The sequence below is a fragment of the Pseudorca crassidens genome, chromosome 1 (assembly GCF_039906515.1).
Source record: "Pseudorca crassidens isolate mPseCra1 chromosome 1, mPseCra1.hap1, whole genome shotgun sequence".
Taxonomy (NCBI): Eukaryota; Metazoa; Chordata; class Mammalia; order Artiodactyla; family Delphinidae; genus Pseudorca; species Pseudorca crassidens.
In genome coordinates, this window is record NC_090296.1 from 143,069,195 (window position 1) to 143,096,189 (window position 26,995).

General features: G+C 47.4%; 1 protein-coding gene across 7 annotated transcripts in view; it reads right to left on the reverse strand.

The window, feature by feature from the left end:
- NTRK3 (neurotrophic receptor tyrosine kinase 3) overlaps positions 1–26,995 on the reverse strand; it is a 385,061-nt gene that overhangs the window by 252,448 nt on the left and 105,618 nt on the right. For 4 of the 7 annotated variants that reach the window (XM_067696132.1, XM_067696117.1, XM_067696152.1 and 1 more), the window contains 6 exons: positions 20,543–20,611; positions 11,141–11,298; positions 10,211–10,353; positions 9,442–9,583; positions 8,665–8,961; positions 1,064–1,087 (listed from right to left, as the gene is read on the reverse strand). In XM_067696132.1, the coding sequence (XP_067552233.1) occupies positions 1,064–1,087; positions 8,665–8,961; positions 9,442–9,583; positions 10,211–10,353; positions 11,141–11,298; positions 20,543–20,611 (833 nt within the window). The remainder of the gene's footprint in view (positions 1–1,063; positions 1,088–8,664; positions 8,962–9,441; positions 9,584–10,210; positions 10,354–11,140; positions 11,299–20,542; positions 20,612–26,995) is intronic. The other 3 variants (XM_067696136.1, XM_067696126.1, XM_067696143.1) reach the window with 1 other exon arrangement.

Sequence of the window (26,995 nt, forward strand, 5' to 3'; positions counted from 1 at the left end):
GTGGGTGATGGTAGCTGTTGCTGACATTCAGCTCCTCTCTGCACCCCTTATCCTGTCCCAGACTCTCCATGCCCTTCCTCGTTCCCTCTTCACTCCTCAGTGAGATCCAGGAGGCCTGTGGCCCCATAAACAACCCACTATCCGTTGCCCTATGGCAGATTTCAGAACACAATGGTAGCTTCAGTTGGCAGCAAGTTTATCTGACTAGGAAACATCTGCTCTTCCCAGCAAGGCCTGGATGGGAAGCCGAGCATCCATTAGTCCTCCTTCTAGAATCAACTCCTTGTCCAGAGAGAGCCCCAGTTCAAAATTCTCTGGAGGGACATCCTGTGAGATGACAAGTCCTCAAAGACCGAGGACAAACAAAGGAATCCAGGTTATATTTACATCTGTGCCAAACAACAAGGGGCGTTCTAAACAGGACTGTCTACTGTCTCAGGCCGAACAGGGAGCAGAAATGGCCTCAGCCATCCCTGTTCCTCTCCCACAGGGGACAAAAGGAAAAGGAATAAATATGTTTCCCTACAGACCATGAGCGAAACACCAAATCCTTTGGGGATCGTCTAGTCCTGGCCCCAAATCACTTATAGACTGAGCCTCAATAATCTCATCTGAGGACAGGCGAACCTATCAGGAGACCTTGTCAATCACAGCTCCACACGAGGTAGGTCCTGGCTCTCAAAGCAGGTGACAAACACTAACATGTTTATAGGCTCCACATTCTCTCTGCAAGAACAACTGAGATGCTCAACAGGGGTCCACTGGGGCACGTGAACCCCACATCCTTCCTGACACCACCTCTGTCCGTCTGGGTGGGAAGACCCACAACATGGTCAGACCCTAGAAAACTGCGGGGAAACTGAGGCAGCAAGTGACTGTCCAAGAGGAGTGGGCTTGGAACTGCTCAAGTATTTCTACTCTCCTTTCACAGTTCACTCAGATGCTCTCAGTGGCCATGAGTCTGAGGATGCTGGTAGAATACGAAAGAGGGCTATTTGGACTCAGTAGTTACCAAAAGTATCAGAATAAATCACTTTCAAAGCAAAAGGTAAAAGAGACTTACAAGAGACAAAGTTATCCGTGCTCTCTGCAAAAAAGACAAAGAGATCATTAACAAACGTAATAAAAAACCAGAACAGTCGCACTCTGTCTTTCTCATAGCTATGATCTCTCCCACTCACCATGATCCCGTTGCCCTGGCAACTGAAAACTAAAATCCTTGGCTCGTCACCCCTCCCCCACACTCTTTAGAAGGTGGTCTTCCAAATGGAGAAGGAATAAGAGCTAAAACTCCTGGTTTCAAGGGAGGTGGCCTGGTCCACCTGGAGACTAGAAACCATACTATGAGATGAGGAACTACATCCAGACTCACCATCTCACCCTCATTCCTCCCGCCCTCAGGTGCCCAGAGTGTTGGCAACGTTGGTGGTACATTAGCGCCAAGAAGAAATGCTGCAGGATGGGCTTCCATGGATCTTCCTGGAAAATGCCAGCTATGATCTCAAGACACAATTCCTCAGATCAATATGTAGCGTTTATTCTAGTAGGTCATTGAGACGTTCTTGGGAATCCCTCTAGAATCTATCCACTCCCCAGATGAAAATGTGTTATTTGGTCTTCGGCCTTTAGAAATGGCTCACCTAATAATGAAAGCCAATCATCGTTGGGCATTGATTATGAGCCAGGGGCTCTGCAAAATGCTTTATGTAATACATCAATCCTTATAACCACCCTAGGAGGTGGGTAGCATTATCCCCTTTCAACAGAAAAGGAAACAGACTTATAGAAATTAAGTAACTAATTGAATGTCACTCATCTAAGAAGGGATAGAGCTGGATTCAAATCCAAGTCTGGGCTCAGAACCACTCTATCAGAGATTCTCAAACTTTAGCATGCCACAGAACCATCCAGGAGGTGATCACTACCATTCTCCAGTAAAAAGAATGAGGGATCCTTGGAGAAACACATTAATTCCAGGGCTGGGGCAGAGAAAGTACAAGATGTGCTTGGAACAGCTTGCAGTACTGGAAAGTAAGAAGGTGCTCAAGAATTAATGGGGGTATGAAGAAGGGACACAGGAGCCAGTATGAAGGGGTCTCCAATGGCCAAACTGGGGATGATTTGAGCAACAAAATATAATGACAATATAATGACAGTCATAGATTGTTATGAGCTGAATTATATCTGCCCAAAATTCATATGTTGAAGTCCTAACTCCCAGTACCTTAGACTATGACTGTATTTAGAGATAGGGTCTTTAAGAGGTAATTAAGTTAAAATAAAGTCATTAAGGTGGGAACTAATCAAATATGACTGGTGTCCTTATAAGAGGACACTAAGACATAGACGTACCCAGAGGGTAGATGGAACCAACCCTGCTGACACCTTGATCTCAGACTTCCATCCTCCAGAACTGTGAGAAAATAAATTTCTATTGTTGAAGCCACTCAGTCTCTGACACTTTCTTACAGCAGCCCTAGCAAGTTAATACATGGATTATAATTCATAGAACAAAATAAATACCCATCAGTCCATACTGATATAACGAAGTAATTTAATCAACAAATAAGAAAAGAAAGCTTTTCCTTACAACAAAATCCAATTAATAAATGTAGAGGAAAAGAATAGAAATAGAAAAATCACCATTGACAAATGGCACACTAATATTTGTTTCAGGCAAGAATCATCAATGAATGCTAAAACTAATGTGTGAAAGAATGATAAGAAACAAGATATTTACAAAGCTTCAAAATATTATGCTTATTAATTACAGAGGAGAAAAAAATAGTCACTCTGCAGTGGAGAAACCTAGCAGACACCATCCTGACCAAGTGATAAAGTTAACATCACTGGTAATAAAACGTACAGACGTCGTGTACCCCTGACACAACGTACTGAACGGGCACAGCATCACTTCTGCGGTGTTCCTGCCAAAAATGCCTAACTGGCATTCAGTTGTGAGAAAACATCAGGCAAACCCAAATTGTGGGACAGTCTACAAAATAACTAGTGAGGATCCTTCAAAAGTGCACAGTGAGAGAGTGGCATGGACATATATACCCTACCAAACGTAAAATAGATAGCTAGTGGGAAGCCGCCGCATAGCACAGGGAGATCAGCTTGGTGCTTTGTGACCACCTAGAGGGGTGGGATAGGGAGGGTAGGAGGGAGGGAGATGCAAGAGGGAAGAGATATGGGGATATATGTATAACTGATTCACTTTGTTATAAAGCAGAAACTAACACACCATTGTAAAGCAATTATACTCCAATAAAGATGTAAAAAAAAATAAATTAAAAAAAAAAGTGTACAGATCGTGAAAGACAAAGAAAGCCTGAAGAACTGCCCCAGATTTAAAAAGAATAAGGTAACATGGCAGCTAAATACAATGTATCAATATAATCCTGGATTGGATCTCAGAGAAGAAAAGGACAGCAGTGGGACAACTGGTAAGATTTAGATAAAGTCTGTAGATTAGGTAATAGGGTTGTATCAACGTTACTCTCCTGGTTTTGATCACTGCCTTGTAGTTATGTAAGATGGTAACACTGGGGGAAGCTGGGTGAACAGTATAAGGAAGCTTTTTTGGTACTATTTTGTAACTTTTCTGGTAAATCTCAAACTATTTCAAAATGAAAAGTTAAAAATTTTTAAAAATTTTTTAAAGAAATATGGATTATTGGTCCTCACCCCAGAGTTTCTGACTCAGGAGGTCTGGGGGAGGTCTTGAGAATTTTGCATTTCAAACAAGTTTTCTTGTTCTGCTGGTCCCTTTGAGAACCATTGCATTTTACTCCACTTCCTCCTGGCACAAGCCTACCACACCCTGAGAAATAAGAACTTATTCGTTCATTCATTCACCGTGGGTCTTCCATTTACCCAGGCCCTTGGCTAGGCTTTCACAGTCATTGTACTCATAGCTCTATCAAGTATGCGCCAGCAAATACTCTTCCCTAGCTACCCGTGGGGGAAAATTGATGCCTTTCTGTGAAGGAGTCCCTTAGAGAAAGCCTTATTCACAGTAAATTCACTGCTAATAGGTTGCTTGCTCATCATCCACTTTGTGTTGTTTTGTGGGAGAGCAATACAGCTTTCTCCAGATTCCTGAGTGTGCCCTTCAGGCGCCCCACCCTCTTCTAAACTTCAGGTGACCAAACGGCTGATTTGGGAGGAGGATGGAGGCAAGGGGGCCCTAGCCTTGGCTTCAGAGCCTGAGAAAAGAGAGGTGCCAGATCAATTCCTAGTTAACACCAATTTGCATATTTCTCATAAGGCTCTCATTTATTAGAGAATATGCTCACGTCAGCCAAATGTTTTGGCCGAATCTGTAAACCCGGTAATCTCTCAATCAGCCTATGAATGCTTATCGCCTTTGCAAGAGCCTGGAAACATTTATACACCCAGGAAGCACACAAGCCTTGGAACAGCCAGACCTTCTGGGTTCTCTCTAACCTGTGGGAGGACTCAGAACTTCACCCTGGAAAAGGATGGTACCCGAGAGTGGTCCTCACCTCAGCCCGCACCAGCAGGCTGGGAGGACAACCGGACCAGTGTGCCAAGGCAGCATCTGAATCCCAACAGGAACTGGGCATGAAAGCAATGCACATGTGTCCTCCAGATCCCAAAAGCCTCAAGAAAAACCCAGTGGGAAAAGCCAGTGGGATCCAGAGAATGGAGAAGAGAGGCAGCAGCTTGCGTCCAGATAGAGAGAGATGCACATAGACGTGATAAGGAGAAGAGATGCCCTGGCTTCAGGTGTGAGGAGGGAGTGGGGAGCTGCGCCAGGCGTCCACACGCTCTGCCCACCCAGCACAGAAGGCCACACGCTGCTGCCGCCTCTTTTCCCCCAGCACTGGCAGGTTGGGACCACATTCTAGTCTCAACAAGTGCGGCTATGGACACTGGGGCAATGGTGTCCCCCACGGTTTGTACCCAGGGCCCTGATGGAATTCTGATTTCTGCTGTCACAAGATCATGATGAAGAGGCTTCCCAGTCAGGTAAAAAGAAATGAGAATTCAAGAGTTATGGCAGCTCACTTATTCCTAAACGTTTTGTCAAGTGTTCTCATATATTTGTTGCATATGTGCAGGCAAACACACATACACATACACACACACACACACACACACACACACACACACACACCTTGTCAACATTCCTCCTTCTATCACATCATCATCTAAGGACCGCCAACCTTCCAGGTGCCACCTCGACCCTAACATGATCCCTGGCCTCCCCTGACACTTGGATCCCTGACTCCTCACCGTCCCCACTCCTAGGCCCAGATCCCTGGAACACCAAAGAGGATTCCATGCTCCTAGAACAAATCTCCCTTTCCAGAGACTGGTTCCTACACTAAAGCTGAACTCCAGGCTGAACATTCTAGTGCTTCTTTGGAAATGCAGAAGGAAACACCAACATTTGTATAGCATGTGAAGTTTACAAAAAGCTTTTCCAGAACATTTTCATTTCAATGTCCTGCTCGGAAAAAATCCTTCTGATGGAGGCCTCTGCATCTACAGACGGCTCCACTGAATATATTCAGTGCAGTCAAAGCTCTCCTGTGGGTCTCCAGCCCATGAACAGTCAGGAAAGGAGACCCTCACCCTCAGATCTCTGTTTTTCCCCCAAAACAAATCCCTTTTCAGTTGCCCTTGGGTGTTTTTTTAATATATAATAATAAAATCAAACAGTAATTCTGTGCTTACTCTGTGCCAAGCACTGTGGGAAATATTTTAGGTGGATTAATCTACTATGTGCGAATTAATCTTCACTACAATCTTTGAGGCAGAAGCAGGGGATTGAGTAATTTGCCTGAGATCACAGAACTGATAAGCAATTGAATGAGAATCTGAATCTTGGCGTTGTGACTCCATAACCACTACCCTAGTAAACTACCTGAAGGCTGTCTGTTAGAACTTACCAGCTTGATTAGAGAGCAACGACCAGATCTAGAACTCCTAAACTCAACTCCTAAACTCTCCACCTAGAATCCTAGTCGTAGCCAACAGCTATTGAACCTTCCCTCTATCCGGACACAGAGCTAAACACTGGGTGGACATCACTTCATTCATCCTCAGGGCAATTTAGGCAGGAGCTCTGATTATCATTCCCATTTCACAGATGAAGAAACAGAGGCACCGAGCAGTGATCATCCTTTACCTCACGCCACAGACAGGATAATACTTCCATCTGTCTGATTTCAGAACCCTTGCTCTTAATGTCTGTTTTGCTGCCTGGGAGCGAGAGGGGTACAGATGACAAATACAATGTCCCCACACCACAGCAAGAGAAAAGCAGGAGTCCACTGAGAGCCTTTGTATCCAGGCTCAGCAGGTGCGAGGTTTACTGTCCACTCTCCTGGATAATTTACTCTCCTGACGCCTAGATATTTTGTCTCTTGACATGACTGGCCCATCTTTTCCCTGTCACTGCCTTTCCATCATCCACTGACTCCTTTACAAACAAGCAAACCTTCACACAGGATGGCCCTGGCAGGGTGTAGATGGGTTTGAGGGACCCACTGCAGGTGAGCTGTTTCCCTTCAAGTTCCTCTGTAACTTCACCCTCCCTCTGGCCTCCTGGGTCCACAAATGTCATGGCAGGAGATGGCAAACGAGGGAGTGTCTGAATTTTCGGGGGCGGGGGGCTTGTTAAAATACAGACTGCCGGGCCCCACCCCACAGTTTCTGATTCAGTAGGTTTGGGTGGGGCTCCAGGATTTGAGTTCTAACACCTGCCCAGGTGATGCTGATGTTGCTGGTCTGGAGACCACTCTTCGAGAACCACTGGCCTGAGGAGAACTGAAAAGGTGACAGGCGTATCCAGAGATGAAGAGGAGGGGCAGCTGTGTCTCTTGGGGACAGAGGAGGTGTCTGTATGGCTGCAAGGATGCAGAGAACTGCTTCCCTCCCAAGGCGAGGGAGGACAAAGGAAAAGCCGTGGCCACTGCTCCTGCTGCCCCATGGCCAGGACACCCTCTGCATGCAGAAGCCAGGGTGGCTCCCCCTCCCTCCCAAGCATTCCAGGGCTCCCTGCTCTCACCAGGCCCCAGAAGCTTCCCTTTGGAAACAGAAGCATGACTTTGGCGAGGGCTTCACTCCTCGCCCATCAGGGAGTGTCGACTCTCCTCTTTAAAAACAGATTCCATTCTCTAATCACCAGATGGGCACAAGCAGGGCAAAGGGCCACTCCAGCCCTTTATGCCAACAAAGCCTAGCCTGACTTTGGCCCCAAAAAGCAAAGTATCTCTGCATCTAAAAGCTGCTGCTTCTGCAGTGCAAGACAGGACTCTTTCAGCTCCCGTGTGGCCCACAGTGGGAAGTGTCCTGAGGCCTCTCACTGGGCATACTTGGAATGATGTTGGAAATGTAGGACCATATGGGATGGCCAGGGTCTCAAACATCGGCACGTTCTCAGTCCTCTCCTGAGTGATGGCTCCACCATCCCCTGGCCCTCAGTGGCAAGAATTTAGCTTCCCAGGCAGCCTCATCTCTCCAGAGTTTCTCTCAAAGCCTCTAAAGTTCGAGTTTCCTTGCACTAAGATTAAAAAGGCCTCTTGGAACTGCTACCCTCTGATTATCTGTATGCTGTGAAATCACCTTCACAGAAGCAGATGCTGCACAGTGCTAGTACTCCAATGCCCTGTGTGTGTGTGAGAGAGAGAGAGAGATCGAGATCAGCCTTTACACTCCCCTTTATCTCATTAGAATCCTGGATTTCCAGGAATTGAAGGCCAAGAGGTCTGTTCCCAGCAGACATCACCAAGGTCATCAAAGATATATGGCTTCACTGACAGAAACTTATCAGCTACCAAAACCACCCCCAAGAGATGCTGCAACCACTTTCACTAAACTCTTGGGAGTATTTTCTTCTCCTCTAACTTCAGGAAGGTATTTGAAATATTCTAGCCCAGACAGAGAAAGACAAGACTCCCCTCCCAAATATTCAAACAAAGTTCTCTCATCATTTCAATGACCCCGTCCACTAGAATCAGCACCATCCAGGCTGACAGCATCAGGTACCCTCCACCCATCAGCTCACCACGGAGCTAGAGGAAAAGAGCCACAGACCTGGAAACCCAGCCAAGGCCTTATTACTACCCAGCAAGTGGAAAGATTCTGTTCACTGGCCTGTTACATGTGGGGTTGAACCAGATAGACCCTGAAGCCCCTTGTAATGGAAGGTCATCAAACCATCGTTAGGTACCAAAGCCTGTGATACATGCTTTGTCTACTTTAAAAGTATTTAAAAGTCACGAGATTCTTATGGGAGAAGTACAATCATGCCCATTTCACAGATGAAGGTATTGAGGCAACGATCATGCCCAGAGTCCCCCAACAAAAAAAAGAATTGGGTCCAGATTCTCCGCCATTCTTATCCACCTCTCAAGTCCCCACTTTCTCTACCGTAACACCATATGCCCTTATATGTACAGCTGTGTACTTCTGAGGGGGTCTTGGGTTTCACTGTGACTGCTATTGGAAATCAGAGACTTCATCTAGTTTACACAAAATTCTGGTGGTGGCTGAGTATGTTCCAGTGTGTGTTTGGTTGTCGATGACAGTATTTGTGTTGATGCTGCTTCTCCTCTCAAGCCCCCACTCCCCGTCCCACTGAGCTCCTGGAGGGGATCAGTCACCCCAGAGCAGCCCTGCCCTCACCTGGAAAGGGCTCCTTGAGGAAGTGGCCATTGATGGTCTGGTTGGCTGTGCCCAGGGGGTTCTTGGCGATGAGGGTATAGTTGCCGTTGTTGTAGTGGGTGGGCTTGTTGAAGAGCAGGCAGCCCTCGGAGACCTCGCCCTCCTGGTAGTACTCCACGTGGATGATCTTGGACTCACGCAGCGGCTGCCCGTTATGCAGCCAGTGCAGTGTGGGCGGCGGGTTGCCGCGCACCACGAACTCGATGCAATGTTCCAGGCGCAGCTCAGGCTCCTCCAGGCTCACCACGCGTGGGGGGTCTGCCGGGGAAAGGCCAGCTGACACCCAGAACACAGAGCCTCTGGTGTCCCAGAGCAGCCTTCCAGGAGCTGAGGTGGGCAATCCAATTCTTCCCCACCCCGCTTTAAAAAGACCTGAGGGAATCAGAGGTTCCCCCCCAACACCACCCCCAAAGAGGGGAAGAGATGTCTGTCTTCACTCAAGCTTCCTGGATCCACTACAGCTGGAGGGTTCCCTCTCATGACCTTTTAGGGGTTTAGCAAAAGGCAGACTTGGAGTAAAGTCAGAGCTGAGTTGGAGGTGCATCATCTTCTGAGGGACAGGGACACCCCTTCTGGGGTTACTAGCCAAGGACTGACTTGATTTGCTCAGTCCTGCCCCACAGGAGTCTTTCTGCCCTTCCTGGTGGACCAGGCCCATTGCAGCAGCTCTGCCTGGCCCCAGCCTCCTATGCTGAGATCCCCAGGGTCCCAGCCGCCCCCCACAGGGCATCCGCTCACAGTGGACAGTGAGGGCGACGCTGGCATTGCTCATGCCCACCACGTTCTCTGCAATGCACGTCAGGGTGAAGCCGTTGTCCTCACTCGTCACATTTACCAGCGTCAGGTTGATGGCGTGTACATTGGTCCAGTTCAGATTTGTCTAAAAACCCAATAAAAAAACCAATAATCATGTGTATAAAATAAGCTGCAGGGATGTATTGTACAACATGGAGAATAGAGCTAATATTTTATAATAACTAAAAAAATGTTTGACTGTACATTTTAAGTTATGTACACTTTACCACAATAAAAATTTAGGAAAAGATAAAAGAAAAATTAGATGATGGTACAAAAAAAAAGACAATCAAACAGTTTCTACAAGGGCGGCTCCCCCACCTAACCCCCAAACACCTTTAGGAATCAAAAGGAAAGCTGAGCAGTAGGTGAAGGAGGCCTTGCTGGTGAAGGCACATTGACCAAGGGCCAAGCTCTCTACAGTCAAGAGCTCAGGTAACACTCACACTTATCCCATGAGATGAATGGTAGCATTATACCCATTTCACAGATGAGGAAAGTAAGGTACAGAGATGTTTATAGCATGTTCAAGATCAAGTTGGCTAGAAAATGTTGCAGCTGCGTGGAACCCATATCTATGTGCTTCTTCCTATAGAAATAGGACCACAAACTTCCCTTCCTCTTCTTCCTTATTCTCACGTCTCTTGCTTCTATTCATGACTTTAGCTCATTAAGACTAAGAGGTGATAGGTCCCAAGCTTCAGACGCCTACCTGGTGGGTGTTGATGGACTGCAGTCCGGTGACTATCCAGTCCACGTCGGGCAGGGGCGATCCAGAGCCATTGCAAGTGATGACAGCATTATCACCCTCCCGTACGGTCAGGTTGGCATGGCTCACACTGATCTCAGGCAGGTCTGGGAGGGAGGACAGGGTGGGTGAAAAAACAGGCAAATACTTGCTACCAAAACTTTGTCCATGGGGGCAATGGTGGCACTGCTTGGTTTGTCCAATAATGACTCCACAAAACCTGCGTGACCTCTCAGAAGTCCCCCAAGTCCCAGAAGCTTCACACCACCTCCCAAGCAGATGGTAGAATTCAAGATTTAAGCCCATGCAGTTGGACGTGGTGGTTGGGGAGCAGGGATTGGTGAGGAGGACAGTTGCTTAAAGAATGCAGCTCTAACAATGACATCAAATGACATCTTCCACTTGGGGCACTGGTTCTCAAAACTTTGGTCCGCTTCAGACTCCCATGAGGATCTTGCTAGAAATTCAGATTTCCAAACTCATCTCCAGATATTCTGATCTCTTAAGTCTGTGGATGGACCCAGACATCTGCTTCTCTAAAAGTGCCTTAGATGCTCCTGATACAGGAGATCCAGAGACCACACCTGGACATAACACTCCTTCAGGTTTGCTTAACAGGGAACTGACAGAGAGAAAGGACTCTGGTCCAATGACAAAGAGCACACTTAACCCTTTTCTGCATCCCTGGAACCAACCTTCCCATGGCTGGCTGATGAAGAGACAAGAATGAGCAAGGAGGTAAGAGGGGAGCCAGATCTGCACCCAATGCAGAGTTCAAGGCTGGGAGGGCAGTGGGGAAGGAAGGCCCTGGCTTTCCCAGCTGATGCGCAGCACCGTCCCTGGTGTCTGAGGGAGGCCCGCGTGGAGCCAGCTGGGACCGGGCGGCTCACTCACCGCACTGACTGATGTTCATGCGAAAAAGTGGGAGCTGGGAGCCATCGGCACTGATGCAGTAGAGGTTCTGGCTGTTCAGCTTGGCCTCCCCCTGCTCCTGCCACAGCTGCATCCAGCGGATGTCACAGCTGCAGTTGAAGAAGTTCTGCTCCAACCTCCTGTGGGCGAGAAGCGAGGGAAGGGAGCCCCTGAACCGAAGGTGGCCCAGCTCCCTCCCAGGGCTGTGAGGCCATGCATGGGCCCCCACCTGCTCCTCAGGGACTAAGGAGATAAGGGTTTAGCAAGGTCTCCAAAGAAATAAAAAATACTTATAGAAGTCCATGAATTTATTTAGTTTTTAAACAAATAAACTCATTCCAAAAAAATCCACTCCACTGAACTTACCTGCCAAAGAGACCTTTAAAATACATCGGCTTGGGAAGTTCCTCTTCTCAAAACCCTCCACTGGCCTCCCAACTCTTTGAAAGTCAGAGTCAAAGGCCTACGGGATCTATACCACCCTCTGTCACCTCTCTGACTTCATTGCCTGCCTCACCCTCTCCTCCTCTTCTTCAGCCACTCTGACCTTGCTGTGTGTCAAGTTTACCAGGATGACCTGCATGCTCCTGCCTCAGGGCCTTTGCACTTGTTGTCCTTTCTGCCTACAGAGTTTGGACTGAGAACATATCTGCTAGATCAACTCCCTCCCTTCATTAAGGAATCATATAGCCTTCTCTGACCACTTCTATAGGAAAGTTACCACCAACCCCTGCCCTCACATTGCCCAGTCCCTTGCCTGACTATTTTCTTCTTTCTGGTATTTGTCACTGCCCAGCATCACTTTAAATATTTATTTGCTTGCTTGCAAGTTTGGGGCTAGCAGATGCAAATTAGTATATATAGAACGGATAAACAAAATAAATCTAAAAATTAAAAAATAAATATTTGCTTGCTTGTTTATTATCTGTCTCCCCAAATAAAAATTAAGTTCCATCAAAGTCAGAGACATTGCCTATTAGGTTCATTGCTATATCCCCAGTACCTATAACTAAGCCTGGCATATAAATACCCGTTGAATGAATAAAAGGAGGGAGGAAGGAAGGAAGGGAGGGAGGGAGGGAGGGAAGGAGGGAGGAAGGAAGAAAGAAGCTATTCTCCCTGGGGAGAAGGTGATTCGCTGTTTCCAATATCTGCTCAAAGCCTATCTTGGGACCAGCTTTATTCCTTCATAAATTCAACAAAATCCTTAATAAGCACCTCATCCATGTCTGGCTGTGGGCTGAGTGCTGCTGAAACAGAAATGAATAATCAGTCCCTGTTTTCCAGGAGCACTCATCTTGGTAAAGAAGACAGTCTGATAGAGGAAGAGTCAAGTTCAAGGCCTTCCTTCTCCATTCATTTTCCTTGTGACTTAGAGGGAGTCATCTCCTTGGGGGGACAATTGAAGGGCATAAGCTGATGTAAAACTCTTAAAGGCAAGGGCACCTGATAAATCTGAATGCCAGGATCACTCAGGGGAACATGATTCTCTTTCTGGACCAGTAAGGGGATGAATCTATTGGTGCCCAGAGGGAGGGCCACTTGGGTAACTGCACTAAGATCCAGGATATTTTTGACAACTGGCAAATTCCAAAGTAGTGAAGCACACATCAGCATTAACCAGCTTTCAGAAAAAAGTGAGGCCCTTGGAAGGGAGGAATCAGTGCTTTCTAGCCAACAGGACAGCACAGGTAGAATGTGCAAACACCCCTGTATGATATCCTCTTAGTCTAAAAGTGCCCATGACTTTGCTCTGCACACCACACTCTTTCAGCAAAGGAGACAAGAACTAACCTTCATCAAGCATCTGCCTCTCACAGCTGCACTCAGAGCCAGCCAGTCTCTCGTCGTCATGCACAAGAGGGACCCCCTCCTACGTTTGGAGGAGTCAAGTCACGTGTTCAAGGTCCCTCGGCTGGTATGTGACAAAGCAGGGCTTCAAAGCTTAGCCTGTTGGACTCCAAAATTCATGTACTTTCCCCGCCATCTATCACGTGTAAGGCGTAGCTAGATGGGAGATTCTAGGAGGAGTAAGCAGGATCCCTGAACTTTGGAAGCTTGTGGAGGGAAAGACTGGGGAAGAGTTAGAGGGATGATGCAGGCTGGACTGTGGAAACAGGAAAGAAAGCTTGTGCTACAGCAGGAGCACCTGGAAATAAAGCTGGAAGGGCAAGTGGAAGCCAGATGGTGGAGGACATTCACTGCCACATCAGGAAGCTTGAAATGCATCCAAGAGGCAGTGGGAACCACCGAGGCCCTTGTAGTTGGAGAATGAAGTGAACAAAACTGTAAGAGTAATCCAGCAATGTTGAACAGGATCAACCAGAGAGGAGGACAGCCGGAGACTGGGACCCCGGTTAGGATGTCTGATAAACACAGGGTCACCGTGTACAGTGCTGAAGTTCATGCATGTCTCAATGCACCCAGCCAAAGGGATGAATGGGGGATGAAATCCAGCCTGCATACCCTTGACCAGACCCGGTACCTGGCATGGGGCTCTATCCACCCAGAAGAGGCATCTTTTCTCATTCACATATAGGTACCATATAGGCTAGCAGGCTCCAGGTCAATGTTCTCCAACTTTTTGGTCTCAGCACTCCTTTTCACTCTTAAAGATGACTGAGAGTCTCAAAGAACTTTTAGGTGGAGTATATCTATCACGATTTACCATATTAAAAATTAAAACTGAGAAAAATTTAAAACACAAGAACGCATTAGCACAAACTCCATCAAGCATCAGAGGAATGATGTTAACGTATGTCACGTGGCCTCTGGAAAACTCCACTGCCCACGGGAATGAAAAAGGCAAGTAACATCTCAGGGTTATTATGAAAATAGATTTAACATCTTGGTCTCCCTGTAAGGGTCTTGGGGATCCCCATGGGACCCTGGACCACCATGAGAGAATGGCTGCCTAGTTACTAAGAGCCTGGAGTAGAGAGGTAAAAATTGGGGAGAAGGAAGGCGAAGATGGACCAAACATCATAAAGGAAGACACGGTGGTATTTGGTGCTTCCTTGGAGGTAGAAGAAAAGGAAAGAGTAAAAGATGACCCCAAGGTTTTAAGCTCCAGGGAATAGGAAGTCAATGGAAGACAGAAGTATCTTTGGTTGAAAACAGAAGAGAAAAACCAGTGGAGAGGAAGAGGGGAAACATATTAGGAATCGGGTCAGGGCAGGGCTGGGGGTGGGGAGGGAAAGGTAAGGTCCTAGAGCAGCAAAGTGACGGATGAGGTCCAGGACCCTTGGAGGGGTTTGCCCTGGGGTCAAGGCAGATGCTTCTGCAGCTGAGAAATGAGGGAGAGGAGAGAGAAAAGGTAGACAGGAGAAAATGAGAGAGAAGTCAAAAAAATAATTGGATAATAACGTTTGCATTGCATTTACTCTGTGCCCAGCACTACGCTGAAGGCCTTACCTCACCAGCTCTGACCCTCACAACAAGGAGGAAGCAGGGGAAGGGAACGTCTGAGGGCTTCCTTAGGAAACACAGGAGGTCAAACTCCCTGTCCGGCGTTTCTGGGGAAGGGGAGTGGAACAGTGGTTGGGAGTCACGCGGTAGGGGCTGTGAGGAGAGGCCTGGCAGCCCTGCTGGAAGGATACTGAGGGTCCAGATGCCGGAACACATGCACACTGAACCAGGTCAGCCTGATTTTTCCCAGTTGCTTACTTGACAAGATGTGGTCATTCATTATTAAGTAGCTGTAAAAATACAAATTACCCACCTGGGTGGAAAATACTAGACAAGTGAGAGTCTTGGCCAGGCTGCTTCAAGCTACATGTGCTTTATTCAGTATCCCAACATCTCAGGGGTCCCCCAGAAAGGTGGACGGTGCCACAGCGTCCTGAGGCTGGCAGGGGAATCCAGTGAGATATGTGGGGTGTGTCTTAGACCCTTCCAGGCATGGGCACGCTAAAAGCTTGTTTGTTTCCCTCCGACTTTTTCCTCCAGAAGGCATGCACCATGCGACCTGGTCGTTTCCTCCAACCCAGGGTCTCCTGGAAACTGCAGAAGAACTTTGCGTTCTTCCCGCCATCCCTCTGGACTCTCCTCCTGGACAACAAGACATACATACGGCAGAAAGCATTTTCAGTCTCAGAACAGATGCCCTGGGCATCTCACCGAGCAAATCCACTATCGTCTTCATATCCTGACAAGAGGGGTCAAACAGTGAGGTGGACCAGAAGCAAAGAAGGGCAAGTCCTGGGTCTAAATGATGCTGTCCATTCTCGCATCAAATCAGGTCTGGAGCAGAGGTGCCTTCAGCCAGGGCTTCAGGGGCAGACTCAAGGAGCCTAAAGCAAGCCTTCCCCTGCTCCATCAATAATGCAGGCGGCCGCATGAATAATACAACAGCAGCTGCTTCACAGCAAAGATTACCAACACCCAGCCCTTTCCTCAAGATGGCCCAGGGCCTAATTGTAGGGCCCTTGGGGCTTCCCACAGATTAACTCAGCCCCATCCGAGTTTGTGCACAAAGACACTTTGCTGAACAGCCAAGGCCAAGACTGAGTGTTTAAAAAACACTGATTCCCCACTAGTCATCACTCTGGTTTTCTTCCCTCCGCAGCATCAGTGCTGCCAGTGGCAATCCATGGCCAGGTAGTGAAATATGGGGAGGGGGCCCGAATCTGTTGTCACAGAAGAAAACATGCCCAAAGGGCACCCTGGAGATGCCAACAGTCCTGTGGTTAAAAAAATATCCAAACAAAAGATCTGAGTTGAGCCAGTTGTGTCACCTTGGGCAACTATAGTAGATTGAATAGTGTCTCACCCATCCCCCCAAATTTGTCAAAGTCCTAAGCCCCAGTAGCTGTGAATGTGACCTTATTTGGAAATAGAGTCTTTGCAGATATAACCAAGTTAAGGATCATGGATGAGATCATTCTGGATTACCGTGGGCCCGAAATCCAGTGACTGGTATCTATATAAGAGAAAAGAGGGAAAGATCAAAGACAAAGAGGAAGATGGCCACATGAAGACGGAGGCAGAGACCGGAGTGGTGCTGCCACAAGCCAAGCAACACCAGGAGCCACCAGAAGCTGGAAAAGGCAAGGAAGGATGCTCCCTAGAGCCTTGGAAGAGTGTGTAGTCCTCCTGACACCTTGATTTTGGACTTCTGGCCTCCAGAAGAGTGAGAGAATCACTTTCTATTGTTTGAAGCCCCTAGATTTGTGGGAATATGTTAAGGCAGCCCTAGGAAATGAATACAGCAAGTATTCATTCAGCCTGAATTCTCCAAGGCTCTGTTTTAATGTCTGTAAAATGGGGTAATTGTGCTCAATCTGCCTTCTTCACAGTTACTATGAGGATTAGTGATAATATATGTTAACGTGCTTTGTGAAGTAAAAGGGGCTATAAAGAGGCCCAAAATGATTATTATAATAACAGTATTATTAACATGATTGTTGAGTGATTTTGAGAGCCGTGGCAAGTGGTCAGGGCCAGGACTAGGGGAAGGAAAGTGACAGGATCAGCACAAACCCATCCCCAAAATTGAGTTAATATTTTACCAAGTCGATTAAATCTGTAAATTATACCAGAGGTAATTATCACTTTGCTTTAAGAAAATGAAATATTCCAATCTATTTTAATCATGTCTGCTCCATGCATGCAGGGTATTAAGAGAAGCCTATTCGAGATACACTAATGGTCCTTAGGGTATTTCTGGAGGGTTTCTGTGCTGTGAGTTTATATCCTTTGGTGCCTCTTGCCTTTGCCTAAATGGTATCATGGGATTCAGAATCCAAGCTTCTTTTCTTTCCAATTCATTCTTTACCTCTAAGTCAATCTCTTTGATTCTTGCTCAGCTTTCTGGACAGACTGTTCCCATCTTCTCGGTAAAGTGAAAATACCATCTTGCCATAAACAGAAGCTTCGGAGAGCACTTTGCAACACCAACTCAAATTTCTCCAAACCCATGCCATTGAAAGAGTGCTGGCTACTCAGAAGCCAGTCTTGAAATATGCTTCTGGTTCCATCAGTAAGAGAAAAACACAGCCTGGACAGTTGAGAGGCGGGCCAGGTGCCCGGCCAAGACCACACCCTTCATCTCACAAAAGTAAATGAGAAATGAGTGAAGGAAGTCTCTGGCACACGGTAAGGGCTCTGAGATGCTAACTTGTTTGGATTTTTTCCCCCTTTGATTCCTCTGAGGGGACCCGCCATCTTGAGTTCTGGCGGAAGGGGACGCATAGCATGAGGGCTATGGTGCTGAGTTGGGTAAGGAAAGAGCTGGTCTTTGAAAACAATAGACCTGGATGGTGGCAATGCTAATAATCACAATACTAATTCCCATTTACTTGCCATGTGATGTTGGACCAGTTATTTCACTTGGCCAAGCCTCCAATCCCTCATTTGTCAAACTGGGTTTAAGCATACCTCCTCTGTGGGATTGTTCCAGGGGTGAGACAGGACCTCGTATATATTAGATACTCAATATACACCTCTTTTTTCTCCTTCTCTGCTACTGGAAAAGTTGTAGACACTCAGCCCTTCTGATGGGGAATCCCAACAGCATTAGTTCTTCTATCAAGGATCAGAGGAGGGGCTGCTTGGGGCAGGCAGAGATCCTCAGTGATGGAATAAAACATGCTAAGAAATTGTTGAATGCCCTAGCTTGCTCCTTCTGTTCCTGCAGAAGGTCGCTCGAAGCCTCACACTTCTGCCCTTGTGTTCTTCTGGCTGCCACAGCTCACAGAGCCATCTCCCTCTGGCCTCTCTCCTCTAGGGCCAAAATTCTTTCTTCCTGGAAATACCCGACCCACGCCCACAGCCCAGCCCACAGGCTCCCCTGGGCAGACTCTGGCAGTCTAGATGGCTCATGGCAGATGGCATCACGTGGACTAACCAGGAAGTCAGACAAGAAAATATGACCGACTCTTCCATTTGCCAGGAACTGGGACTGTTTGGATTTTAATCACAGCCACAGCTAAGAGCCAACACGCGGCCCCTCCAGCCAAAAGATAAATTTTCCACTCTCAACATTCAATTCTTCCTCAAAAAAATAGACCCCTACCAGGGTGACTGCTCCTTAGAGGGGGGGCTTCTTTATTTTCCAACATATTTTTTTTACTTATTTAACAATATGACAGAAATAAAATACTCCGTGGACATGGTGGCTCTCACACACTGACTCACCCTGGAGGGAACGTCTTCATTCCCCCATAAGTCACATCCAGCTCACTGGTGTATTGATTCACAGGCAAAGATGAATGCAGAATCCCATGATCCTCTGGGAGAAATCTGACATTTTCTTTAAATATATATCCACCGAACAACTGTTTCTAAAACTCCACGAAACAGGTCACCGGGGCAGCACGCCATCGATTTCACAGCCAATGATTTTTTTAGAAGGAGCACTGAACATTTTCACAATAATTCAGCCAACAGTAGACCCAGATGTCCCCTGGAGAGATGCTATCCCTGGCCTCCCACAGATGAAGGGGCAGGGGTCCCAGGAGAACTGGATGAAAGACTCCAATTAGCTCCTTTAGGGCAGGGTTCCTGGTCAGTTTTAGAGCAATGTAAGGAAAATCTGCAATTGTGCATTTTTATTTCAAGTTACTGTAGAACAGATCGTTGGATTGAAAACAGATTGAGAAAGTTGGCAGACGGCGAAGCATAGTGGTCAAGATCTTGAGGCCACGTGCTACCATTTAGTTAATGGGTGACCTTAACCAAGATACTAAACCTTGCTAAGTACCCCAGTGTCCCCAAATTTGAAGTGACAGTAGCCATTCTGACTTGATAGCATTGTTATAAGGATTAAATAACTTTCGTAACTCAATAGATTACTTGGCACACTGCCTGGCCCAGAGTAAGATCTCAGAAATCAGTGTTAGTGGTGATCAAAGCAGTCATGTTAATTTACCTCTAACGTCTTTTCCACCTACAAAGAAGGGAATGAACACAATGCATCAAGTTTGACAGTCTGACACTGAGATGTCTGTGACATTGTCCAGTTTTCCAGTGTTTTATAAAAAAATAAGTACATATGCACCTTTTCCCAAGCTCAGGTAGGAGTTTTTATTTGAGTACAGCTGGATGGCAGCCATGTATGACTAAAGTACTCTGATCACTAGAGCTATTGTGCTCATAGCAGAGGAGAAGCCTGGTGGGAGGGGCAAAATCCTAAAGCAGGAAAGCAACCCACAACAGTCTTGTCCTAAACTCTCCAACACTGTCAGAGACCACCTCTGTACTTCCCATCCCTGGAATGGCATTTTTAAGCATCATGTAGGCACTTGGGTCCATAAGGATTAGTAGGGTATGTACAAGACTGTCATGGAGATGTAAATATGCCCCTTCCTGACCAACTGGGTCAGAAAAGGTAAGGTTATGACGCATCCTTGAACTCAGGTCTTACCAGGTGGAGGGAGAACAAGTTGAAAGGCCAACAGCATGGGCGGGGATCCAAGGCCATTCACTGCCTCTTGGTAAAGGATAGAAAGCAATCTGCATTCAGTGAATTTGGATCTGAGTCATCAAGTAAAAGGGAAGACACATGAGCAGTGTCTCTGGAACCCTGACTCCCTAACTCCATCCATGCCTCAATTCCTTTTCAACTTATTCCTTGATTTGTCCCCTCAACATAATATGCCGTCCTTCATGCACAGAGATGACCCTGATGACTCACACATCAACATGACTTATTTTTTCCAGCAGCGGTCACAAGTTTTCATTCATCCATCCAATGTGTGTTTGTGCAAAATGGCTGGCTGGGGTGGAAGTACACTGCAAATCTAAGCAGTCCACAAGCAGACTGAATAAATATATGGGCTTAGTCCCTCCAGGATGCCCATACTCAAGCCAAATAGGCTGACAGAAGATCACGAGAAGTGGAAAATACAGGCAATCTGAAGTCAAAGGCCTGGGTTCAAGTCCCGGTTCTGCCAATCCCTAGCAATGTGATCTTGGTTGTGTTTCACATGCCTTTCTGGAGCTCAGAACCCTCACCTGAAAGTGTAGAGATACCTTTTATACAGGAGGTATGATAATACCTACCTCCCATGACATGTGATGATAAATCAAAGGTCATGTAAATGAAAACACACCTAATAATCTATTTATATATTGCAAATGTTATAACTTGATAAGTTATCTTTATTATTATAAATATATATAAATATAAATGTTATTACTAATTACCAACAGATCACAAAACTAGGTCCTGCTAAGAGATGAGATTCCTATCTTCTGAAATGTATTGCGCCCAGAAGGAGCATCAGAAATCAAGGGATGGGGTGGCTCACTCTCACTGAACATGGTACACCCACATCATCCAACCCAAGGAGCCCCTTCAGGTGTACTCCCAGCTTCAGGTGGCTCCACCCAACCTTTGACCACCACTCCACCGACTTGGACAGTCTTCAAAACTGAACTTACAATTCCCGAAGACTCAGCGTCTGGAAGAGCTGCCATGAGAGTGTGGTGAGCCGGTTACTCGACAGGTTTCTGCAAGATTGACAAATAAAGAGGAAATTAAAGGACAATGTGGCATGTCATGCTCTCCGTAGTAAGTGTGGTCATCTCATGGGAGCCTGGCTTTGTTGTTCTTCTCCACTGCTCCCTTCGGCTAACAGTACATCTGACAGTTAGTCGAGGCTACAGATCATGTCTGGAGAGGATGCTGAGACCTTTTAAAAGGCAAGGTTTTACAAATCAAATGAAATAAATAAAAACTCCTTGGTCATTCTCCCATATGCTCTCACCACAATGAAATTTCAGAGAGCCTTTTTAAACCCACCCTTCCACAGGAGGACAGAGAACTCTCAGAGTATAAGGTATACAAACCAGCAAGCATTCTTTTTTTTTTATTTAAGTAGAGTTGTTTTACAATGTTGTGTTAATTTCTGCCGTACAGCAAAGTGATTCAGTTATATATATATATATATATATATATATATACTCTTTTTCACATTCTTCTCCATTATGGTTTATTATAGGATACTGAATATAGTTCCCTGTGCTATACAGTAGGACCTTGTTGCTTATCTGTTTTATATATAGTAGTTTGTATCTGCTAAGCCCAAGCTCTTAATTTATCCCTCCCCTTTTTTTTTAGTTACTGAGGTATAACTGACTTACCAAAAAAGCTGTACGTATTTAATGTATATGTCTTGATGAGTTTGAAGATAATATACATCCACGAAATGATCGCCATAAACAGTGCCATAAACTTAACTGGCATCTCTAAAAGTTTCTTCCCTCTCTATTTTTTTTTTTAGTGCTAATAATATTTAACGGAAGATGTACCCTCTTCCCAAATTTTTAAGTGTACAATACGGTATTGTTAACTATGCACTACTCTGTACTAGAGATATCTAGGACTTCTTCACCTTGCATAAGTGAAACTATTGTGCCCTGTTACCAACAAACATTCCTTTTTTTTAATAGATTTATTTATTTATTTTTGGCTGCGTCGGGTCTTCATTGCTGCGCGTGGGCTTTCTGTAGTAGTGGCGATCAGGGGCTACTCTTCATTGCAGTGCATGGGCTTCTCATTGTGGTGGCTTCTCTTGTTGCGGAACATGGGCTCTAGGCGTGCGGGCTCAGTAGTTGTGGCTCACGGGCTTCGTTGCTCTGCAGCATGTGGGATCTTCCCAGACCAGGCCTCAAACCCATGTCCCCTGCATTGGCAGGCGGGTTCTTAACCACTGAGCCACCATGGAAGCCCTCAGCAAACATTCTTAACATTCACACAAGTCGAAACTACTCCACAGGTCACCTACAATTCCTTCAAGCCAGTCCCTCCCTCAGCAATCCTGTCCATCAATGATCAAGACATCAGCTTTTTTGTTCACACTTCTGTCCTCCTCCTAATGGCTTTTTTTTTTTTCATTAGGATGTACAGGGGAAAGGAGTAGTCATTAGTCTTCTGAATAAAAGAAGAAACACACCCACGGTTATTACTTTGCCAGGCTCAACAAACAACTTTTTTTTTTTTTTTTTTGCGGTACACGGGCCTCTTACTGTTGTGGCCTCTCCCATTGCGGAGCACAGGCTCCAGAAGCGCAGGCTCAGCGGCCATGGCTCACGGGCCCAGCCGCTCCGCGGCATGTGGGATCTTCCCGGACCGGGGCACGAACCCGTGTCCCCTGCATCGGTAGGCGGACTCTCAACCACTGCGCCACCAGGGAAGCCCCTCAACAAACAACTTTTGATGTGGTAACAGCCCTTCAAGGCAGTGGTTGGAGACGGCTAGAGCTGAAGTGGCACCCAGGAACCATGTACTTATCTAGTGATGAGAAAGGAGAGCGGTAAGAATTGCACTTAGGTAAATACCTATTCACATGCACACACGTGTGTATAAGCACGTGTGTATTTATGTCCATTAAACATGTAGGTAATAAATGCAAAGACAGACTCCTGCTTATACACATATGCATATGCTTACAGGTGCACCTATATTTAGTGGACTTCTATAACAGATATTTGTTGAGAGCCAAATATAGGCTACACTAAGGAACGAGGGGGTGGATGACAGATAAGGTCCCTCTGGAGCTTATGTTCATGTTACAAATGAATAAGCAAGAGAAGTGTAGTTTGTGATGAGCAGAAGGAAGGGAATAAGCAAAGTGGGGTAAGTAACTGATGTCGGAGAGAGACGGGGCTACGTCAGAAGATGATTCCAGAAATGCCGTCTGAGAAGGAGATGTCGGAGCTGAGAAGAGGAGTGAGAATGAGCCTAGCGCCAGGAAAGGTGTGTTCCAGGCAGTGGGAGCAGCAAGTGCAACGGCCTGAGAGGGACTAGGGGGCCAGAAAAGGGCCCAGTGAGGAAGGAAGTAGAAGAGTGGTCTAGGATAAGCAGGAGAGGGGACCCGCCACACCCACCTTGCTGGTCAAGGTAAGCCACCCGGATTTTACTTTAAGGAACAACGGGATGGCACTGGCTGGGTTTAAGTAGGGACGTGGCATCATCTAATTACCATTTTTTAAAATAGGAACCCAAGACTGTAAGTCATCAGAGCAATTAGGAGCTGCTGCAGTATTCCAGGCAAAAAGAGAGAGTAGAGACAATTAAGCTGATGGAATTCAAGCTAGGTGGTGGAGGGAGGGCTGCCAGAACTTCCTATGTGATTGGATCGGGCAGAGGAGGGAGACTTGAGCAACCAGGAGAGTGGTGATGTCATTTAGTGAGCCGAGGAAGGCTCAAAGGGGTCCCAACTGGGGAGCGGCGTGGGGATCAAGAGCCTCCCCCTTGCAGACACTAAGTTTGAGATGCCTGTTAGACGTCCAAAGAAGAGAGATAAGATAGCTTGTTGGATGCCTGGGTCTGGAGCTCAGGGGAGAAGTTCAGGCTGGGTGAGGTACAGACAGTAGACACAGCTCATCAGAGGGGCAGATATTCAAACACAAGGACAAGCTATGGGATAGGGCTTCCCCTTCTCATTTGAGGCAGCTCTGCCTTTGCCAGGCTCAACAAACATCTTTTTTTTTTTTTTTTTTTTTTTTGCGGTACGCGGGCCTCTCACTGTTGTGGCCTCTCCCATTGCGGAGCACAGGCTCCAGAAGCGCAGGCTCAGCGGCCATGGCTCACAGGCCCAGCCGCTCTGCGGCATGTGGGATCTTCCCAGACCGGGGCACGAACCCGTGTCCCCTGCATCGGCAGGTGGACTCTCAACCACTGCGCCACCAGGGAAGCCCCTCAACAAACAACTTTTGATGTGGTAACAGCCCTTCAAGGCAGCAGCTGGAGACAGCTAGAGCTCAAGTGGCACCCAGGAACCACGTACTTATCTAGTGATGAGAAAGGAGAGCGGTAAGAATTGCACTTAGGTAAATACCTATCCACATGCACACACGTGTGTATAAGCACGTGTGTATTTATGTCCATTAAACATGTAGGTAATAAATGCAAACACAGACTCCTGCTTATACACATATTCATGGGTGACAGCCCATGACTGTGTGGGGGAGGAAGACCCCATTCTTGGGGTGCAGGGGACTGGGGCAAAGGGAAGGTGTCCAGTAGGTATCACCCAAGTTTACTGTCCCACTCTCTCCCCAGTCCCCAGCACTCTCTCCTTTCAGAGTCCTTAAGCCCATAGCCCTTGCTAGGAGAGCCTCCCATAGCCCCATACTGTCACCCACTTCCTCTCTGCAGGACTGTAAAGCACTGGTGTGTGTGACAACACAGGCTCTCACTAAAAGACTATAAACCTCAACCCATCCACATGCTCAGCTTCACAAAACCCCTAACCATGGCGCATCTTATTCCTACAAACGGTCTCCTTCCCCCACTGACAGGAAGGAAAAGGGTGACAGAAGAACTGCATGATGGCCACTTGAGGACACCCAGGCACCCAGCTCCCTGCAGAGCAACTCCTGATTGGGAGGGAGGAACAGGGGATCAGACACGTACGCTCATCAAAGGCGCTGACCTTACACCAGGAGCTGGAACTCGGGGTCAAGGATAACAGGCTTCATTACCTGTTCATGGTAATTCTCCATTACCATGAGCCGCTATGATGTTTCAATAAAGGTGAGTGCCTCACCCAGACAGAAGTCTTCTGTTTTGTTTTGCTTTTCTTGGTTTACTGTCTAACAACAGCATCAGGGGCAGCAGAAGTTAGACAAGGCCCGGGGGCCCTGAGCTCTCTGCCCGACTCCAGCGCAGCCTGGAACAACGCCCCTGGTTCTAAAACTGAGCAGCAGCTCCTGCGAGAGCGCCGGGAACAACAGACGCACTGAGCTCTGGGAAACACGCCCCGTCCCCGGCTCCGCCCCCGGCCGGAAGGAGGAGGCGGGAACACAGAAGCGGTCCCGGGGAAATGGAAGCCTTGCCCACCTCCGAGGGAGAGGCAGCCCAGGAGTGTGCCAGTAGTTCTTGGGGGGCCCGAGGCAGGGAGCGGGTTGCCAGCAACGTCCTTTCACAAAGGTCATGTTTTGCTACATTAGGCATAAATGTCAAGAGAAAATTGGATTCTGAAAGAAAGAAAATAACAGGCATTCTGGGCAAATAAAGAATAAGAAATAGCATTATCTCCTTATTACATGTTAGAGGGGAGAGGGGGCCTGGGACACCTGGTAAGGGGGGAGATGGGCTCTGGCTCTCCCAGGGGTGTCTCATCTGCGGCTTCTCCCCACCCTCCCCCCACCCACCAAGCCCCACCTGGAGAAGAAAGGGCCCCTCTGGATTCCTCCGGTTCTTTGGCCAGATGGAGCGGCCACAGCAACACTCGTGGGCTCTGTCCACGACTGCCCTCTCCCCTCCCTCCTCCGTGACGGTCCCAGTGGTGCACAGACCACCTTCTTCTGCAGTCCAGATACTCTCCTTCTCTCACCCCCTCCTGCCCCCCTGCACCATCTCACAATCAACAGCTGCCGTTCACCAAGGGCTTACTAAGCACCAGCTACTGTGTTACCCACTTCTGCATTCATGATCTCATTTAATTTTTACAGCAACTCTACAAGATGGGTATTGCTATTATCTCCATGCAACAGATGAGGAAACTGGGGCTCAGAGGTGGCCAATGAAAGTTGAACATCTCTGAGTAGCCTTAACGTGAAGACTCCAACAACAGGCCACAAGAGGCATACCCAGGAACATTTGCAACCAACACACAGACATGTAAACGCCCAGGTACACATACACACAACCCAGTGTGTGTCCCTAGAGACACAGACGCTGTGCTGCACAAGTCCCAGGAGGAAAGCAGTGCGCACAACCTGGGCAACCGTACACAGCACCCTGCCAGAGACACACGATAGAAGCATCCAGCCACAGAGACAAACAAACACACAAAAGACAAGAAAGGCAAACATACACCGCCAACAAGGCAAGCAGGGCACACCTCTGGCCATCCTGCCTTCAGAGGCATTTATAACTGCTCATGTGCTGGGCAGATGGGAAAGAGGCAGGGGGCTTTAACCAACTTAACACCCACTCAGAACTCACTTCCCCTGATTTTCCTTCTAGCTGATGCCTCACCTGTGTTCACCTGTCATCAGTTATTGATGGGCCAGTTACCCCCCTCACCAGACAAAGGTTTAATTAAGAACCTCTGGGCCTCACCGCAGCCCTGAGCCTCCTCCCTTACAGATCCATTATCACTCGTCTCTGACTTGTGCTTGAGTCAATGGCCAGTTTCCAAGTCACCTGACCATTGGAATTAATTTGGTGAGCAAGATATTACGAGATGATGCATCAAACACTTTCCCAAAATCAAGCTCCATGACCTCGCCCCCGTATCTCCCACCTGAGAGTACCAAACAAAGCCATTAATTTTGTCCTGCACTACTGGCTCATTCACAGCCCAGACTCTGGGGCCCAGAGCAATGAACCATGGCAATGCAGCTACTGGGTCCTCTGGAAACAGGGAGCCAGGCACACAGGTGGCCAAACTCTGAACCTGAGGAAGAACAGGCTGAGATGGCCCCTCCTGCATTAGCCCTGTGGTGAACAAGGGGAACCTCAGGATGGGAAGCAGTCCATGGCCCTCCTAAAGGGGGTGCCCAACTGCAGCAGGATGGGGCCCCACAATTGGGAAGGATGTCACCCTCTACCCTGAGAACTCTACCATCCAACAAGAGGGTCACTCGAGATGGACCCTGCAGCCAAGAGAAGCCGACCAGATGAATCCTTCTGTTGCCCCAAAACAAACTGCATCCTTTGGGGCTGACAGTTGAGAAGGAGACACTGATTCCCATCCACAGTGATCCTGAAGAAGTTACCATGGATTTCCCAGATTAAGGGTGCGGCTGACTTTGGAAGTACCTCCTCTTGTACCAGCAGAGGCAGGCCCAGGGGCAGGCTGTGTCTTAGGTCTTAAGTGTCTTAGGACACTGAGGAGTGTGTAAGGGATTGTTGGATGCAGGTGCCCCGTCGTTCCTGTG